Raw genomic sequence first — 20,291 nt, forward strand, 5'->3', positions numbered from 1 at the left:
GCTCTGAAATGACACCATAATTCTTGAGACAGTAATCACCCAAAGCCCTGGCCATTGCTAAGCCAGGAGCATTACGATGCGGCAGCCAAACCCTATGCACCAAGGGTTCGTTTCGTAAGGCGAATACACGACCTTTATATCGTTTGATTCGCTCAGCTTCCCCTGGTCATCATTGAGAAAAACACATCAGAAAACCAAGTGGAATATGTTGAGAACAGAAAAGCAACACCACACAAGTTTACAATGTGGGATGTGCTTACTAGGTACATTGGGCTTCAAATCAACAGTTAATTGTAAGGCCAACATGGAGTCATCGTCAGCTCTTGTTCCTAAAACAGCCCTTGAATCTCCAACATTTGCGACTATTAGGTCATTTCCCTGTGATATACATTCATTACGTTAAGGAAAACAAAGATCATAAACTAGAATCCACAATTATTTTTACCACACATACCCTGGATTGCAACAGCATACCAACCTGTTTCACAAGGGCAACAGCAGTGGTTCCACTAGAGACACAGTCAACATGGTCATTTATCAGCAGTTCTCTGTCCATCAGCTTATATGCAGTCACAAAGGACTCTTTCCAAGCAGTGATCAGAGAGGGATCTCCAGCAACCTCCCTGAAAAAGCCAATATCTCGCTGACTGAGGCTATCGGTTTCACTATCATCCGATGAGAAAGCAATTTCTTTAGCAGCCTGTTGCTGAGATTGCCAGGAAGATGCTAGCTTTTGTGGTAAAATGTCTCTAACATTCCGGGCAACTCGGTGCCCATCTGGGCCATGACCATCAAAAACCCCGCAAAAGACTGTGTCTTCTTGGGAAGCAAACTTCTGTTAAAAGCCACAAGTTACAATCAGAAGCGTAATCTTGTACAATTATAAGCAAATGACTTGCATAAGCAGTAGATACACAGTCTAGTATAAAACCATGCATTTGAAACCATACCTCACAAACAAGCATGGCATCTTGATTGATCCCTTTGAGACCTTGCTTCGTGAAGAGAGACACACTGTTGCTTCCTCCATTAGATGCATACCGGCTTCGTGGTTCGTGAGCATGAGCATTGTCTACTGATACCATTTTCGCAGCTTTCTTTTTTGATTTGCAATCAAGAACCTCATCTTTGCTTTTCTCGTGATGCTTCGGCTTCAGCACATAGATTGCACGTTTGCCCGGACCATTTCTGCGTGATTTGGCAGAAGTCTTCTGATGAAAGCTATCATCGCCTTGAGCTTGGGGGCTCTCTGGCGTGCCACCCTCCAGAAGCTCAACTTCAATGGCAGGGTAGATAAGAGGCCATGAGCTCAATTTGAAGCACAGGCTCATAAGAGCACGCCTCCAGAACTTACTCCATGGTGCCATCATGTAGCTCAGGCAATCACACATCACCCTGCCCAATGAGACCCTTGAATCCAAAGGTGCTCTACAAATTCGCTGATAGTGTCACTGGAGTCGTGAAGAGGGGTTAAGCTTTGCTATGAAAACCTTAGAAAATCCTCTGTTCTCAAGATTGAGGATGGGGAAGAGCTTCTTCAGTATGTATGGAGGGAATGTGGATATGTACGCACGGGAGGGGATGCGTATCCGTCAGGGGATATGGAGGAAAAGTGCGTATGGATCGTCTAAATACTGTTGGAGTGGGTATGTTTGTATGTATTAGGGTCTTGGGACGCTTAAGATGATGAGAAATTGTCAGAATAATTCTCTGGGATGGGGATGGGGATGGGGATGGGCAGAAGCTTCTGTGCTGAGGAATTGTCAGAATAATGCACCCTGATGGGGATATGTCTGTATGGATGAGGCCTGTAATTTAGATGTAGAGAGAAGCTTGTGTCCAGGTGTGCTTGAGATAGCTCGGAGACAGCACCAACCTTCTGATGATTAGTAACCCTAGAAATACTCAGTCCCTGTCTGCTGTTGAAAACCCTAAAAATGATCCTCTTGACCCTGCCTATGCGTTGGAAACCTCTCCTCTTCACCTTGAAGAGATCTTATAAGGCTTCTCAACAGATGGGATTGCGGCAAAATGCAGGACGACTCCCTATGCCAGTAGCTATGTCTCTGAAGCTACTTCTGCTGGCTATGGCCCCTTTATGATTGAGAAACAGATCCCTAGATGCCCTTTCTTTGCTGTCTGCTGTACAGATTCCGCCATAACAAAACACATGTTTTGTTTTTTTCACCCATATCCGCCACCGACCTTGAAAAGAAAAGGGGGTTTGCAGGGTACGGCGCGCAGAACAAAACGATATAATACGGAAGGCTGCAAAGTTTTGAGAATCTGCTGTTTTGGAGGAGGAGGAGAAGACTAGAAGCTCGGCAATGGCGATGGCGAATCGAGCAAAGCTATGGCGACGGCGACAGAGTTGCCTCCTATATTAACCTGCACACACGGTAATTGTAGCCAAAATGGTCACCATTTCTATCCACTCCTTAATTTATGTTAATCTCCTTATAACCCAATCCTTATCCAAACCCTTAATATTGTAGCCAAAATGGTCACCACCTCTATCCACTCCTCAATTTATGTTAATCTCCTTATAACCCAATCCTTATCCAAACCCTTAATATTGTAGCAAAATGGTCACCACCTCTATCCATACAATAATCTACGTCATATTAATCTCCTTTTTCTTTCTTAGTCCAGATCAAATTACCTTATTTGCTACCTAGAAGGTCTACTTCTTAACTTTATCCCTTTCTTATAACTTACACAACTTGTTCTCGTTTCCTTTTCTTAATCTAGATCAAATTACCTTAATTGTGGCCTAGAGGGTCTACTCCCTGATCCATTTTCTTAATCTAGATCAAATTACCTTAATTGTGGCCTAAAGGGTCTACTCCTTGATCCAATTTTTTTAATCTAGATCAAATTACCTTAATTGTGGCATAGAGGGTCTACTCCTTGATTCCTTTTCTTAATCTAGATCAAATTACCTTAATTGTGGCCTAGAGGGTCTACTCCTTGATTCCTTTTCTTAATCTACATCAAACTACCTTAATTGTGGCCTAGAGGGTCAACTCCTTAACTTGATCCCTTTCGTACTATAGATCCAAGTACCTTGATTGTGGCCTAGAAGGTCCACTTCTTAAGTTGATCCCTTTTTTTATAACCTATATAAACATTTTGTTCTTGTTCATTTAAACATTTTAGGTTGGATTCACATGGATCCACTTGCCTTTGTGTGGATAAGTTATTTTTCAATGTTTGATATAATCATTTTGCATTTTAAATGTAAGGAAAATTTTCACGTGAGACTTGATTACCCCATTCTTTAAGATATCATAAAAGTGACCTCAATCACATGTTGAGAAAAGAAAAATATCCTTACGTCAACTAGTCAAGTAGTAGCCTACTACTTTTGACTTTTTCAGCTTTTTGAATAACCCACTATGTCCACATTTTCTTTCATGGCTTTCTTTGTGTACTATTTGGCTTTTCTCCTACCATAAGTGGAACCATGTTAAAATTTCACAGGTAGTCTCTTCATTTTTAGTCACTCAAATGTCTCCCAATGAATCTTTACCCTAATTTTGAGTCAATTAATTGTTTCATTCATCAAAGTAGTATAATCAAGGTCACTTGAAGTATACTATGAGCAAGCTCTCTGAGGCCATATGTACTATAAACAACTATGTATTAGTTTGGAAGTCACTTTAACTATTTTTTTGGTTGCCAAAAATTTTCAACTTTGAGAAACCCTTGAATGGGATCTTATCAACATATTTTGAAGGCTATGGTGTAAAGCTTGTTGCATTAAGAAAAAAGAAAATCAAATTTCTCAATGCTTCATAAATCGATAAATATGATAGTAGATTTGGACAGAGACAAAAACCACCTAAGGTACTCATTCGTGTGTACAAAAATTACTATATTTGAATAATTCAAAGGATTCTCCATGACTTTGATATCTTGCTTCTGAAGATAAGATAACATAGCAGCACATTGAGCACAAGATTTTTTTTAAATAAAGCATAAAGAATGTGACACTTGAATTATTATGATTTATTTAAAAGTTTAACTACTAGATTATTGTAAGATGATTCAAGGGTACTTTTAAAGTGGCTTTAGACACTATTTGCACACATGTCATGGGCACTCGTAGTAGTTGTGTATCTTTATGTGTGTGTGGATAACACTTTTCCACATGTGCTTGTGTGTGTTGTGTGGGTGGAGGTGTGTTGGATGTGTATGATAAGCACATGGGTCATGTAGGAAAGCTGCACAAATTCTTAAAGTTGATAGTCCTATACCTTTGCTCAATCATACCACTAGATTCTTATTAATACTCCTCATGTTATGCATGTTGATGTGTGTTACATGGGTGTGGCAAGGCAAGCTACGTAATTTAAGCCATAGAAGCCATACACTTTAAGTTGATTACATGTTTAGACCTGTACTTATTTATACTCCTAAATAATATGAATGGAGAAAGGTCTAACATGAAACTAAGCCTTTTTTACAATTACGTAGGTTTATTTGAGTAGGAGTGTTGGTCTTATATATGTTGTAATGTGTTTGATTAAGTGTTTATAACTCACAAGGCTTTTAAAAGGGTGCATGACCTATATTATATAAATTGGACACAACAACCCTAAATCTCATATCTTTTGTGAGACATTTGAGTGGCTAGTAATAAAGCTATTACATAGATTTAATGTGTTTAATTAAGTGTTTATGACTCACAAGGCTTTTGTTGTAATAGGAGTATTTATCTTATATATGTTGTAATGTGTTTGATTAAGTGTTTATGACTCATAAGGCTTTTCAAAGTGTTCATGTCCTATATTATATAAATTCGACACAACAACCCTAAATCTCATATCTCTTGTGAGACATTTGAGCGGCCAGTAATAAAGCTGTTGCATAGCTTTAATGTGTTTAATTAAATGTTTATGACTGACAAGACTTTTTAATGGTTACATGACCTATATTATATGAATTGGACGTAACAACCCTAAATCTCATATCTCTTGTGAGACATTGCATACGTCTAACAATGACATAGCCGTAAAAGCTATAGTTTTTTAGAACAAAACAAAATTATGGCAAAAGATTGGGGACACACTGGCAAAATCACATTATGTGTGATATAGAAAGCAAACATGTGCAAGAAGTGGAACTACTTAAGATAAGAGACATAGTATCATCCACATGTGATTGAAATGCCCCTTGTCTAGTATCTCAAATGTTTCTTAGCCATGTTTTCTTTTAACAATTAAACAAAATTTGTTACAATTGTTTTAAAAATAGTTTACATAGAATCAAAGTTCTTATATGGTCCCCCCCACCCCCTTGGTTGCCTGCCTAGCCCACCTTTCTCCACCACCCAACCTACCCTCGCCTATGTCCAATATGTCATGCTTCTTCATCACTTACATGCATTTGAGAGAGAGAGAGAGAGAGAGAGAGAGAGAGAGAGAGAGAGAGAGAGAGAGAGAGAGAGTGTGTGTGTGTGTGTGTGTGTGTGTGTGTCTGTGTGTGTTTAACATGAGGATGGTAGAGTGAGAGGGAGAGACCATATTTGGAGGGGAAATGCTTTTTTTTTAGGGAGTCATTAGAGAAAGAAAATGCTTCGAGGTTTTAGGGTTTTGTGAAGCTACAAAGAATAATTTCGAACTTCTATATGGCAACAGAATTATGGTGGGAGATTGGGCTTGTCGTCGTCGAGCTAGTAGGAGGGAATAGAGCCGCATGTGGTGGTAGGGGCCGTAGCTGCTATGGTAGAAGGGGACATAGACCTGACAATCTAATGTATTGGTATAGCTCCAGTGTAATATACTAGCATAATATAATATGCTATATTAATAATTAATATTTTCAAAGGCATTCACTTTGCACGTTGAAGCATTCTTTTATGTGTGTGTGTGGGTATGTGTGCATGTGTGCATGCACACATGCATGAGTGCATGTGTATGTGCACATGTTCAACTATGCACACATACACACAATTGTTTATGTGCATGTGACATGTGTGCATAATATTGATGTGCGCACATGTGTTTGGGTGATGAATGGAATAGCATACAGTCTTTGTACAATTTGATCCAAGGAGGTACTCTCTCCACATATGTATTTTTTTCCAACTAAAAAAATAACAATTTTTTTAAGAGTATCTATTTACACTATGTTATAGCTTTATACACAGTGTTCACTTTATAATAAAGCAAACATTATAGCTTTATACACAGTGTTCACTTTATAATAAAGAAAACATTAAAGCTTTATATAAAAGGGACATTAAATCTTTAATAAATGGGAACATTAAGGCTTTATAACTAATGGAACATTAAAGCTTTTCTACTTTACTTTTGATACAATTGACTAACCACAAAAATGTGAAATAAAGCATTATCCTACCCTCAATTATCAAGGGATAAAAAAAATAAGGTTAAATCTTTGACTTTTCCCAAATTTGATTTAAGTAGATAAAGTAATTATGAACTTGGTAAAAAATAGATTATTTTCATGTGAGAGCATCAACTAAAAGTTTATGCCCTTGAATATTTTAATGTTGATTATTATCAAATCCATGACATATTACACATATAAGAGATACATACTTTTAGGGAATTTATCATGAGAATCTAGCTCATGATATAAAAGATACATGCTTTTAGGGAATTTATCATGAGCATCTAACTCATGATAAATTCCACATATAAGAGTTACATGAAAAATCCATGACATATTACACATATAAGAGATACATGCTTTAAGGAAATTTATCATGAGCATCTAGCTCACTTAGATTTATAATGAATGCATAGTATAAATTAGGTCGAAGAACTTAATACACGAGGGATATACTTATCTATATGTGATAACTCCCTAGATAAACCAAACGACATCTTTAAGAGTGTTTAGCATCTCTCTCTCTCTCTCTCTCTCTCTCTCTCTCTCTCTCTCTCTCTCTCTCTCTCTCTCTCTCTCTCTCTCTCTCTCTCTCTCTCTCTCTCTCTCTCTCGTGTGTGTGTGTGTGCACGCGCGCGCATGAGAATGCGAGTGTGGATATGTGTCTATGTTGATGTGAGCATGGATATATGTATGTGTGTATTCATGTGTAAATGTTGATGCAAGCGTGGATATATGTATGTGTGTATGCATGTGCAAACGTTGATGTGAGCGTGGATACGTGCTTGTGTGTATACATGCATAAATGTTGATGCAAGTGTGGATATGTGTATGTGTGCATGCATGTATGTGCACGTGCACACACACACACACACACACACACGTATGAAGAAAAACACCTGTCACACACATAATTCTTAATTGACATGATCTATGACACCATGACGTTGAGATTTAAGCTCTAATACCGTAGGATAAAGTACGTTATGGATCATGCCTCTTTTTAGTAAACCATCTCAGTTAAGAAAGCGTAATATTCCAAATTGCTATCAATAAATAGGAGAATTTATACAAGCCTTTGGGTTAATTGGAAATGTAGATACTAAGGTGGAATCTTCCTCATGCCACTTTATATGGTGACCTTGTTATCATGATTCTAACATGCTTGGATCTATGCTTTCTACCATATTTGGTAGATTGAGCTTGGGAAGTCTCTTCCTTAGAACTAGATGCTTTGTTTGTGTCTTTTGTAGAAAACCTCTACTTGGCGTGACTACATTAAGAGGCATGGAAGTAATCCTACCTCTTTGGACACTCAAAAGATTCAAACAACTTGAGTCCATTCTTGTGCTAAGATCTAGACTATCCTCATCGTACATGCTTTGTATAAGTGGTCAACTCCACACCCATTACACAATGGTGTATTGGTGTTGTAGTTTCTAATTTTTTAGGGTACTTTACTACCCTATGTGGTCCTTGGTGATGATAGCAAGGGCCCTCTTTTAGGTAACGTTATTTAAAGCATGTCCTCAATTCATTAATTGCATCACCATTTTTTGGAATATAGGAACAAAAATATCAGCTAGGGCTTATTAACCATGTAGGCATACCAAAGCTACTTCAAGGCATGCATGCACGGCGTGCAACCTAGGTAGAAGGCATCATGTGAGAATCAAGTGGAATTGACAAAAGTCAAGAAGGATGCATCATCATCTGAGAATCAACTTAAGCTAGGTAGGAGACATATGAGAATCAACTAAAATTGATAAAAGCAACTTAAGCATGTGAAATTGATAAAAGCTATATATAAATATCATCAAACAAGAGCTACCATAAGGTGCTTTGCCATCTTACCCGTCAACATGCACTTATCTTTTGTAATACGACGCTGGAACATGTAAATAAGACTTACATGCGCTTAAAGTCAAATAGGAAAAGTCTACGGACTTAGTGTACATAGTTTCTTAAGACTAGTAGTAGAGACCGAACCATTTTTTAGTTTGGCTAGCCTAGTGTGAAAACTAGTCACTTGTATATAATCCATTTTTTACAATAATCAACACACAATCATTCCCTTGTAATAGTTTTCTTTGTGAGCTCTCTTCCCTCCCTCTTCTTGCATGCTTATATGCTTTTGAATTCATGCTTGTTAGATGGATGCATGCTTGAATAGGTTTTCTTGTAGGCTTCCCTCTTCAATTAGCTTATTTTTCCCCTACTTTTTATGAGAGAGAACCATCTCATGAAGGATCATCTCTTCTTGCCTCCATCTAGGCATTGAGAGCTCTTGTTAGTACTGCAATGTGAGAACATGTACTTATGCCATGGGCACTTTTGCCATGGCTATCTAGGTGTGAACCGGCACCTTAGGGGTTAGCTAGTATATAAGCAACCTTATTCACATTTTAGGGTTACTTGCTCGTTTGTACTTGTAGAGAGCTTTATCTCTGATCTTGCCAAACTCTCTCACACTCTACATCCTTGTGTTCTTGTCTTTGAGAATCGTGTGTGTGAGAGTCCAGCTCTCCATTCTATGTGAGCTAATAGTGGTATCAGAGCTAAGCTTTTTCATAGCTTATTTTCTGATTTCATCTACATTGTGTTCAAGTTTTCCATGGCTTAGCCTTTTGGTTTTTATTAGGTGGTTATAGCTCAGGTTAAAGCTCTTTAGTGGTGGTGTAGCTTGAATCTTTTCATTGAAGCTTTCTTTCTTTGTAAACAATGAAGGAGGCTACCTCTTCTTAAATCAACTCTTCCACTTCAGCATCAAACAAGAGTGTGGTTGCTATATTTTCGTGCCATTTAATTCACCTTCCCACAAGCAATTCATCGTACAGCAGAGCTGTCAGCTTCTTTTTTAACAGGTGGATTGTTTCACTCAGTCAGATCATTTCAGCAACATAATTGCCAAACAATCCAACTCCATAATTGCTCGATCCTAAATGGCTGGACTCTATGATCATTTTCATTCTAGGATCGTTTTCATCTGAGATCGTTTTCGTGTGTAATTGCCCATTTTTTAGATCCTTTTTAGGTTTACAATCAACTGATCCAATTGGTCAAATCGGTTGAATCCACTTTTCGATTAATTTCACTATTTGGCGATTCCACTTTATTTGATCACAATTCCAAAAGTCGGATTGTTCCAATGATCCAACTCTGGCGATCTAACCTCAGTGATTCCACTTTTTCTGATTGTCTAATTTTTCTTTCTTGGATTGTTCGATTCTACCTTTTAGGATCATTCGATTCTACTTTCTTCAATCACCTGCTGACTCTACTTCAAACACCCGACTCTACTTCCAAGGATCGTTCGATTGCACCTTCAAGGATCATCTGATTCTACTACTGGTAAGTTTCAGTAAGTTACCGGCACTGGTTGATTTCAGTTTAATATTTATTTTTACATCTTTTCTTCTCAAATTAACTAGGTTTGTCCCGACGACTCTACAAATGACATGTTTGATATTCTTTCTAAAGAGGATAAATTAGATGGATCAAATTACTCCCTATGGAGATTTATGGTTAAAAATGTCCTTATTACCAAGGTCTTATGGGGTCATATCAGTGGTGGTTGGTAAGCCTCGCCCTAGCATAATTACATGTGATACTCCCAAAAGGAGCCAAGGCCAATAGATCTAGCATCAAGTTCCTTAAACTATTATTGACCAAAGAAGATGGGATTCACATGATGCTCAAGCTTTGGCATTGATTGGCTTGTCAGTTAAAAGGTCTATTGCTCCACATATTCACTCTTGTAATATATCCATGATAATGAAAAAATGTAAGAAAAGGAGTCCACAAACAAACATTTAACAAAATTACATGACTTGAGAGACCAACTTCTTAATATTGATTCCTTAAAAAAATGATATAACTAACATCACCCTTAACTTGTTGGTTGAATCTTATTTGGGTTTCAATACTTCCCTCCAGCTTTCATTGAGAGAGGTGATGCAGTCCCTCTTACCTATCATGAGCTTGTAGGGGGAATAGTCCCAATCCAAAAAGAACATTTGTGAGAGTTCTAGCAGTGATCATGCTTTAGCAGCCAAGGAGAAATTTAAATGGAAGACCAATTTTTTTTAAAAAAAATTGAAGCCAAAAAAGGTATCTTGCTGGTATTTCAAACTTTAAAATAAGGAAAAGAAGAAAAAGGAATACAACAAAAGTTCCAACAATAATTCTGTTTCTGACAATCAAAGTTCAAAGAAGGAGAACTCTACTAATGTTGTTGTCCATCAAGACTTCTAACTAATGGCTATTTGGTTATAATCCTAAACAGGATGCATGTCTTAGTGCAACTGATAATCCGTTTCTTGATAATGGTCCTTCTAATAAGCACATAACTTCTTAAAGAAGTTTGGTCAAATATATGGAGACTACGCAAGGTGATCACACTGTTACATAAGGTGGTCACACTTTTATGTGTGCCAATAATGCCTCTTACCCTGTCCAAGGTATCGGTGAGACAATTCTCACTACTGTAAGTGGTGAGGATCTTTGTCTTCAAAATGTAATCTTTGTTCCAGGAGTTCACAAGAATATGCTTTTTGTGCCCACTCTAGCAAGGGGGAGACTTAATGTTGAATTTGCAGTTGATAAATGCATTGTTCGTAAATAGAGAACAAGATAAATATATCATACTAATGTACAACTTGGACATGTATGATAGGTGTGATGTTGCTTGTCTAGCAGACACTTCTAATGCAATGAAAGATGCTCAGTTGTGGCATGCTAGGTTTGTCCACACTTGTATTGGTGGTTTAATGGTTTTATAGAAACATGGGATATTAGAGGATCTTCCTCAACTTGATCCACCACCAAGATATGTTTGTGAAGGATGCATCCTTAGCAAACTCTCTCGTTAACTTTTCCCAAAGAATGTAGGCAATAGAGCTGATCACAAATTGTAGCTCATATAGAGTGATGTGTGTGGTCTAATGAGGACTACTTCTTTAGCAGGAAACTTATACTTTGTTATATTCATTGATGACTATAGTATGTATGGATGGTCTTACCCTATGAAGTAAAATCAGAGGTATTTTCTCATTTTCAACACTTTGTTGTTACGGTTGAAAATAAAACTGGCTTAAAATTTCAAACTTTGTATTCAGACAGAGGGGAGGGAATATATGTCTAAAGCATTTACATATTTTTTGCACAAAAAGGCATTAAACATCAGTGTATAACTCCTTATAAACCACAACAAAGATCTGTTTTGCTGAGAGGAGATGAAACATGACTCTCATGAAGATGGTTAGATACATGGTTAAAGGTCAGTAGATTTTACATAAGTTTTGGATGGAAGCAGTCCTTTGTGCTAAGCTTTGATGAATATCGCTCCTTATGAGGCTTGGCTCAATCCAAAACCTAAGGTTGAACACATGCATGTTTTTGGTTGTTTAGGATCATATGCACGTGCTAGACAAAGTAGAACTAGGCTTGAGGTGATAAGGCTGTGTAATGCATTTTTAGTGGTTATGGTGTTGAAAGCAAAGGTTATCATCTCTACAATCCTCTCACAAAGAATATTCTTATCACTATAGTAAGGATGTCATTTTTACAAAGGATTTTATATAGTAAGCATGTCTATACCAATTCTCTAGACATGTTTGATGGGTTATTACTTGTGCCAGTATCTCTTAATTCTCAATAGATTTTGCCTATTGATCCTTCTATCTCATAAGGGGGGAGGAATGCAAGGATTTGATGCACCAACACAACTGGAAGGTGTAGATTAGCAATAAATAAATCTAGGCTTATGCCTAGGTGGGTTACGGCATGTGCATGGATGGGCTTGGGTTGTAGCCTGAGATAAACTAATCTCTTCTGTTGTAGTGTCAACATGTGTAAATGAGCCAACAAAACATAGACATAAGTGGAGGAACAATGGAACACCTACAAATAGGAGCCATCTCATGGTCCTCTGAACTCCGAATTTACCAAAAATTGTGTTGGCTTTATAAACAACACACTTTTATGAAGAAGGCATTTAACCGCCCTATTTTTTGGTATAACTCCAACAAAGGAGTAGGAGTAGGACCTAGAATCTCAAGGTTAGCTCCCATAGGAAGCAATCAAACCATGTTAGATGCCATAGTGTTTCAAACATTTGGTGTTGATCCTGAGCTCGATTTATCCTAAGCAGATCACAACTAGCAAGTAGCCCAACAAATGCAGTTTAGCAGCAAACAGAACATGTGTCTTTTACTATTCCACCAGGGATAAATGTTCCACAATACACATAATAGCAAGCGCACATGGTGCAAGAAGTAGGAGTCCTACACTCTATAGGAACAGGAGCCCACTACTCTCTGTAGGAGCCCACTATAGAAGTGACTTTATGATAATATCACGTATCCTAAAATAGAGGATCTTGCGCAACCACCTCCTTACATTCCACCGCCATATGAATATGCAAATGATATGATGAGAATAGTGTTTAAAATGGGGGGAGTGGTTACAACCAACATGCCAACTAGAGGCTTAGAGTTGGGAAAAACCAAGCCAATCCACATCTCAAGGATGATGACCAAATTTGATGGAACTAGACATCCCATTCAGTATGTAGAGATGCTCAATCAAATGTATGAGGCCATGGGATGGAATATAATGATCCCACCACGATCTTCTCATTCTGACTCTACCTTGAAGGCAAAGCAAGCCAATGGTTTAGGTCACTAAACCCACTTGAAAAACCTAGCTACAAGGTCTTGAGACACACTTTCATAGTGGGATTCTCACCATGAGTGGAGCCATATGAAGCCCTATCGCATAGATCTATAACAAGCAAGAGGACTACATTGTTATGACCAAGTATCTACACAAGTATCTACACATGAGATGCAGCACCTATGAAAGACTGGATGACTTGTCACTCACTTCAGTCAACATTTGTAAATGTTGCAATAAGTTCTTAGATACATGATTGGGAGGCCAATCACATCTATATATGCAAAGGCAACCGATCCTTAAAGATAGACCTAAAGATAAGGAAGACTAATTCCATGGGCCAAGGTATTCTTGCCAATGAGTTTGATGCAACTATTTGAACTACTTCAGTCAACATTTGTAAATGTTGCAATAAGTTCTTAGATAGTGAATATATACATGATTGGGAGGCCAATCACATCTATATATGCAAAGGCAACCAATCCTTAAAGATATTCAAGTTCTAGGCTGTCTAACATGGGAACTCCCAGGAGGATGAGAAGAGACTTAGAAAGCACAACCAAGACAGGTCAAGTATTCTTCCCAACCTCAGACGAAGTAGAATTAGATTTAAAAAGGGCTAAAGTAGAGCGACAATTGCAAGAATTTAGCTTAAGGAAACAAGAGCTCGATACTCGAAGAGCTAGGTCCGAACAAAAGGAAATGAAAAATGTGAATCCATTTCAATCATGTGGCAAGAAACTAGAAATGGTCATGGGCAAGACTGAGAGAGACGTCCCAAATTTAGAGCCCATTAATGAAGAGCCAAGAGCGGAGAAAGGGTTTGATACCCAGAACGAAGAAGGGGATAACCTACCTAGGGAAACTGTGGAAGTCAAGGACCGCCTGTACACCAAGAAATACATAGAGCAAATGATCAATCATCCCACGTTCTTACAAGTAATGAAGCTCTTGATTCTGTAAAGACGAACAGAGGCTGCTAATAATGAACCATGCCAAAATGAGGTGGCCGGACCTACCCATAGACCCAAAATGCCTGGAAGAGCCAATGTTGGAAGAGGATGAGATCTAGGTAGGGGGGGAGTAGCTTCTCAAAGACTAATGGTGGCGAAAACAAATGTAGATCTTAATGCGGCCATAAGGATAGATTTGTTGAATATGGTTGTGGAAATGGGCCAAGGAATGGTTAGGGAACTAGGCACTGCTCTATAAACTAGACCATCCCAAATGAAGCCACACATCATTTCAAAGCTCATACAAACGTTCTCAGGGGATCCAAATTGGTGCACGATTGGGCATTAGACCATGTGTATGTTTGAAGGGACTCACAAATCCTAAAGATAGATCTGCAAACATGGAAAGCACACCCCATGGAAGAGCAACTGTTTGGTAATGATTCGGTCACAATAGAGGGAACCACATCCATGCAAGTATGTCAACCCATAGTGGAATTTTCAAAGAAGGAAGAAGAAGCTGAAATGTATGCATCGCTACCTCCTCCAGATTTCAGTGAAAACTGGATGCATGTGCTGGCCACAATAGATGTTATGCAGCCCCAAGGGACCCAAACGTTGAACATGGGAATGTTCCCACTACCTTTGTCTATATGGTCAATGTGCAACTTATTGAAGAGAAATCGGAGGAGGAAGCTTCCAACATAGAAGAGACTGGATCACAAGGCCATACTAGTGCCCAACACCTTAAAAGATGGCGAAAGCAGAAACAGTATATCGCTCAATGAAATGCCCTGCTACAAAGAAAACCCACGGATGCCTAGTGGCTGAGATACCTTGAAGCTACTAAGGTACACGATGAGGCTTTTAAGAGTCGGGGTGAGGAGTTGAGAAAGATATCCCTTGAAGGAAAACACAAGGAGGAAGTCACCCTTCAAGAACCGGAAACGACTAAGCTTATAAAAGCTGGGTGACAAAAACAAAACAAGGCTTTGGCGGAAGCCGAGTGCGAGGCTAAGAAGGTGATGGGTCAAACAAAAAGAGAGGATGACAATAAACCAAACCTACTCTCAGTGTCAAACCATTTCAAGACATACACAATCGACAAACGAAAAGTGGTCCAATTGACGTCCAAAAGAAGTTAAAGAAGATGGTTTATCCACATCATATGACATCCCAGCTGAGGTCAAGGAAATTGATATTGCAGAGCCAAGGGAGGAAACCAAACCTGTTTATATGGCTAAGGACTTGATTCCAGCAGCACAGCAGCTGAGGAAATGGAATTTGTTGCTCTCTTTTAAGGATTGTTTTGCCTGGAACTACAAAGAGATGAAGGGCGTACCGCGTGAAGTGGTACAACACACGATCCCAATCATGGAAGGATCAAGGCTAACCAGGCAAAAACCATACCTGAAGTGGTACAACACACGATCCCAATCATGGAAGGATCAAAGCTAACCAGGCAAAAACCATACCAAATGAATCCAAAATATGCACAAAGGAGAAAATTAATAAACTCATTGTTGTAGATTTCATCTATGAGATAGAACACACCGATTAGCTATCACCAATCGTGATAATTCTGAAGAAGAATGGGAAACTTAGGGTCTGTGTTGATCTCAAAAAGGTCAATGCAGCTACTAGGAAGAACCATTACCCACTGCCTTATACTGAACACATTTTGGAAAGAGTAGCTGTGGTGAAGAAGCTTACAGCTTCTTAGACAGATTTTTAGGTTGCAATCAGGTGTCTATAGCACCCGAAGACCAGCATAAAATGGCCTTCAATACAATGTGGGGGACATTTGCTTACAAAGTTATGCCTTTGGACCATTTGTCTTACTTGAGAAAGGTGTTTGAGTGATATCGATTGTATCATATATCCTTAAACCCTTTGAAATGCTAATTTTGGGTCAAACACGGTGTGATCTTGGGACACATTGCCAAAGGTGTACAGAGGTTTATGGGGCATGTTGGGTATTATCGCCGCTTCATAGTATTTTATGCTGAAACTGCCAAACCATTATATAGACTACTCGTTGTCTTTAAATGGACTGAAGAATGCCAAGAAGCATATGATAAATTGAAGCAAGCACTAGCTAGTGCACCAATTCTGAGACCACCCAACTGGGATCTTATATTCCATGTACACATCGATGCATTGAACTTCAATTAGGGTGCGTATTGGCACAGCCTGGTGAGTTCAAATTAGACTACCAGTCTGCTTCGCTAGTTGCCAATTGAATGATGTAGATGTAAATTATACCACCACAAAACGAGAGGTTTGGCCATGGTTTATACTGTCAAGAAGTATCAACATTACCTATTGGCCAACAAATTTGTATTCTTTATGGACCATCAGGCTTTATTATACTTGGTGTGAATAAGTCTTGCACCACAAGAAGAATCACACGCTGGTTCTTATACTATTGGAATTCGACTTCAGGATCACGTTGAGAAAGAGAACATAGCATGTGTTGGCCGATCATATGTCAAGAATTCCAAATGGAAAACCGGCAACTAGTGTTAATGATGACCTCCTAGATGCTTATTTATTCAAATTAGACATGGTGCTTGAATGGAGTGAAGAAATATAAGACTATCCAGCTTATGGTTTTCCACAAGAACGACCTTTGAACAAAGATAAAATGCTTTGGCTTATTAAGCTGGCTGCACCTTATCAATTGATTGCTAGAGAATTATACAAGCTAGGTAAGGACAATGTCTTAAGGAGATGTGTGTGCGAGAAGATAAATTTTTCACAATATTAGACGAAGCACACTCAGGAATAGGTGGAGGACACTTCACCGGGGAAATTATAGCTCATAAGGTGCTTCAAGAGCGGGACTATGGTGGCCTACGTTATTCGGAACGCCATGGAGTTTGTAAAAAGATGTGAAGAGTGTCAAGGATTTGCTATTCTACAACAAAGAGACATGACGCCACTTACCCCTCTGATTGTGAGACAACCTTCTGAGAAATTAATTTTGTTGGACCCATTAGTCCAGCTACACATCCATCTCACAAGCACAATATGTGATCATGGCCACATACTATTTCATGAAATGGGCAGAGAGGCAAGAGCCTCTAAGCGAGCTGATGCACGAACAACGGCTAAGTTCTTATATGAACAAATCATTTCGAGATTTGGCTGCCCATTGGAATTAGTTAGTGATCGTGGTTCACATTTCAATGAGGTGATTGATCACTTATACTTGCTAGATTCCTTGTAGTCTACCAAAAGTCGTCACCTTATTATCCACCATGGGAAAATGGTCAAGCAAAGAGTACAAATAAGATTTTGTGTACTATCTTAACAAAAACATTAGAAGCAAGTCACACGGATTGGGAACATATGCTAACTGCAGCTTTATGGGCATATCGAACATTGTATAATGTAGCGATGGGATATACTCCCTTCTGTTTAGCTTATGGCGTTGAGGTAGTAATGCCTATAGAGTACCTAGTTCCAAGCCTATGAATTGTGGTGCAAGAATGATTAACTGAGAATGCATTAGCCGAAAGGTTGGTTGACTTAGAGAAGCTTGATGAAACCTAGCTAATTGTATCACATGGGCTTATGGTCGAGAAATTGCAAAGGAAGCATTGGTTTGACCATAACTTGAAACAAAAAGAATTGAAAACGGGGGATCTTGTCCTCATGTATCGTGTTGGAAGCACCAGAAAAAAGAAAGTCAAGTACAAAGGATTAGGACCTTTCCGAGTGTCTGAAATCACACCTCAAGGGTCAATCAGAATTGAAACTATTAAGGGTGTGCAAATGGTGGGTTACGTCAATGGAAGCAAGCTTAAAAAGTATTATGGATCACTGACCCAAGAGATGCTCATGCAAGAGCATCTATTAAAACAATAGAAAAAGCTAGCCAAGGAAAAAATTAAGCGAGCTCAGGAAGAAGCCAAGGCAAGAGAGGCCAAGGCCAAATAGAGACTCCAGGAGAGAGTATTGCATGTGAACATGGCTTCACTAACCCTCCTTGATGAGGATGACCTAGACATTGAGCCAGCATGGCTCAGGGTGAAAGTCTCCACGACTAAAAGTCATACAACAAGCATTGCATTAATAGATACGGGATTGAGTCATCATCTGATCTCTTATGAGGCATGGGAAGCTCTAGACAAACCCCACCTTGAGGCCACCAATGCACAAGTATGAAGTGTGCACTTGTCAACTACCACTGTTATGGGATTTCTAAGTGTTAATATTTCCATCAGAAATAATCCCTTGGTTGGAAAGGTGTTTGTTATGCCTGCAATATCTATGGAGGAAGAAATGATCCTTGGATGATGCTAGATTTGCACCAGTAATTGTAATATCCAGTGGGAAAATAGGGCTGCACAACTCAATGAGGGCAACGATATCATTATCGTGCCCTTATGGAGCCCAATAAACAAGGGGAAGCATGCTATGATTGATGGTATGGAAACACCAATTCTAAAGAAAGTAGCTCATGTACCATATAAAGCGTCAACATCACAGTCCCTATGCAAAAAACAGCCAAAGTCACCAGTGATTCAGTCGTGGGTGCCTAAGAACCAACTCTGAGCTCAGAAATATTATGATGCAAAAGGAGTAATTGGGGAATCAAGGCAAAAAATTCGAGCTACAGACAAGGGACAGAGATGGCCTTCTAATGTCAATGAATAATATTCCAAACGAAGCCACCACCTAGGCACTCAAAAGCAATGGATTTGAAGGGATTTGCTAGCTGCACAAGGCTATTACCAAGGCAATATGACAATATGGATGCCCAAGTCCTACCCAAAGTTCATTACTGCAAATACTTTCAAAAACACAAGGAGGGACAAAAAGAGCAACCAAGACCAATTCCCAGCTAAAGCAAATGCTAAGAAATTACTGCAAATACTTTCAAAAACACAAGGAGGGACAAAAAGAGTAACCAAGACCAATTCCCAGCTAAAGCAAATGCTAAGAAAGTACAAAAATTGGTTTGGAGGAAGAAGTCGATTCAACACAGTAAACTAAAGGTAGCACTACTGCTAACTGCACCCACCAAAATAAAAGAGTTGGACAAAGTTAAGGAGAAAAGAAGAGAAAAAGTGCAACCAAATGTGAAAGAGACAAATCCCAATCAACAAGATTCAGTAGAGGCACTCTTCACAAGCACTCTCACACGAAACTAAAATGATTGCAACAACAAATACCCACAAACTGCAAAAGTACCACCTTGGTTTTCGTGGCCAAAAAAAGAAGAAGAACAAAGGAACAAAAGGTATCCATTACTAAAAAAGGTATCCATTACTAAAAAATGGATACAAGGTAAAAATGTTTAATTTTCATGCCATGAAACATGATCATTCGTTTCATGTGTATTCAACTAATGTTTGACTACATGATTGAGTGTTTGAGCATGAAAGGAACATAGGGTATCAACCTTGCACACACCCAATAGAAAACAGTTCACGTCATGAAACAACCTTAAACAGTTCATGCCATGAACTAGTCCTGAATGGTTCATGTCATGAAACAGTTTAAAACAGTTCACGATGTGGACTGGTTCTAAATGGTTCATGCCGTGAATTGCCTTACTACTTCGCGGTGTGAAACGATCACCTTCCCTTGGCCAATCATGGAATGCCACATGGCACGCCCAAGCTGACAGCCGTGCCATAAAATCGATTTTTTTCCTTTTTTGTGCATTCCGCTTTTGCAAATTCTTCAACGAGTGCATCGCCATGCATTGCCACTCATCATCACTGTCGATTCCCAAGTGCTCACCTGCCCACGTATTTGGAAACTTCGGGTTGAGGTGGAAGCTTGTGCCTTACCTTTGTGTTCTTCTTTTTCTTTCTTTCTTTTAAGTATTGCAAATTGCATGTCATGATTAATTCTTGCAAACGATCCAAACTGTGGTTGCTGCATGCATGCGTATGATCTTGTATTTTACACACAAGACATAAAATAATCACTCACAATTTAACTCTCAATATGCTGAAAAATCACAAGTTTACACAAAAGACTTGGTGCAAAAACCTACACTTTCATGGGTCAAAAAACTTGCAATGTCACCAGATTCGAACCATGCCATCTCACAGTTTTATCCATCTCACGGACCACCAACTGCCTCACGGCTGAACCTTCTCACAGTTTTGACCATCTCACGGACCACCAACTGCCTCACGGCTGAACCTTCTCACAGTTTTGACCATCTCACTATTTTGACCATATCACGGTTTTAGCAATCTCACGGACTAACTGCCTCACGGCTGAACCTTCTCACGGTTTTGACCATTTAACGATTTTGGTTTGAACATCTCACGGTTT

At 39.0% G+C, this 20,291-nt stretch overlaps 1 protein-coding gene across 1 annotated transcript in view; it reads right to left on the reverse strand.

Annotated features, from left to right (window-relative positions):
* Positions 1-2,099, reverse strand: part of LOC147620593 (putative protein phosphatase 2C 74) — a 2,918-nt gene extending 819 nt beyond the window's left edge. Inside the window, exons 1-4 of the mRNA XM_086824829.1 lie at positions 951-2,099; positions 479-835; positions 261-378; positions 1-162 (exon numbers count right to left, since the gene is read on the reverse strand). The exon at positions 1-162 is cut by the window's left edge and continues 62 nt beyond it. Coding sequence (XP_086680955.1) covers positions 1-162; positions 261-378; positions 479-835; positions 951-1,391 — 1,078 coding nt within the window. The 5' untranslated portion in view covers positions 1,392-2,099. The remainder of the gene's footprint in view (positions 163-260; positions 379-478; positions 836-950) is intronic.
* Between the last annotated feature and the right edge of the window lie 18,192 nt (positions 2,100-20,291).

This window comes from Cibotium barometz, chromosome 31, assembly GCF_041138505.1.
Source record: "Cibotium barometz isolate CiBa-2024 chromosome 31, ASM4113850v1, whole genome shotgun sequence".
Taxonomy (NCBI): domain Eukaryota; kingdom Viridiplantae; phylum Streptophyta; class Polypodiopsida; order Cyatheales; family Cibotiaceae; genus Cibotium; species Cibotium barometz.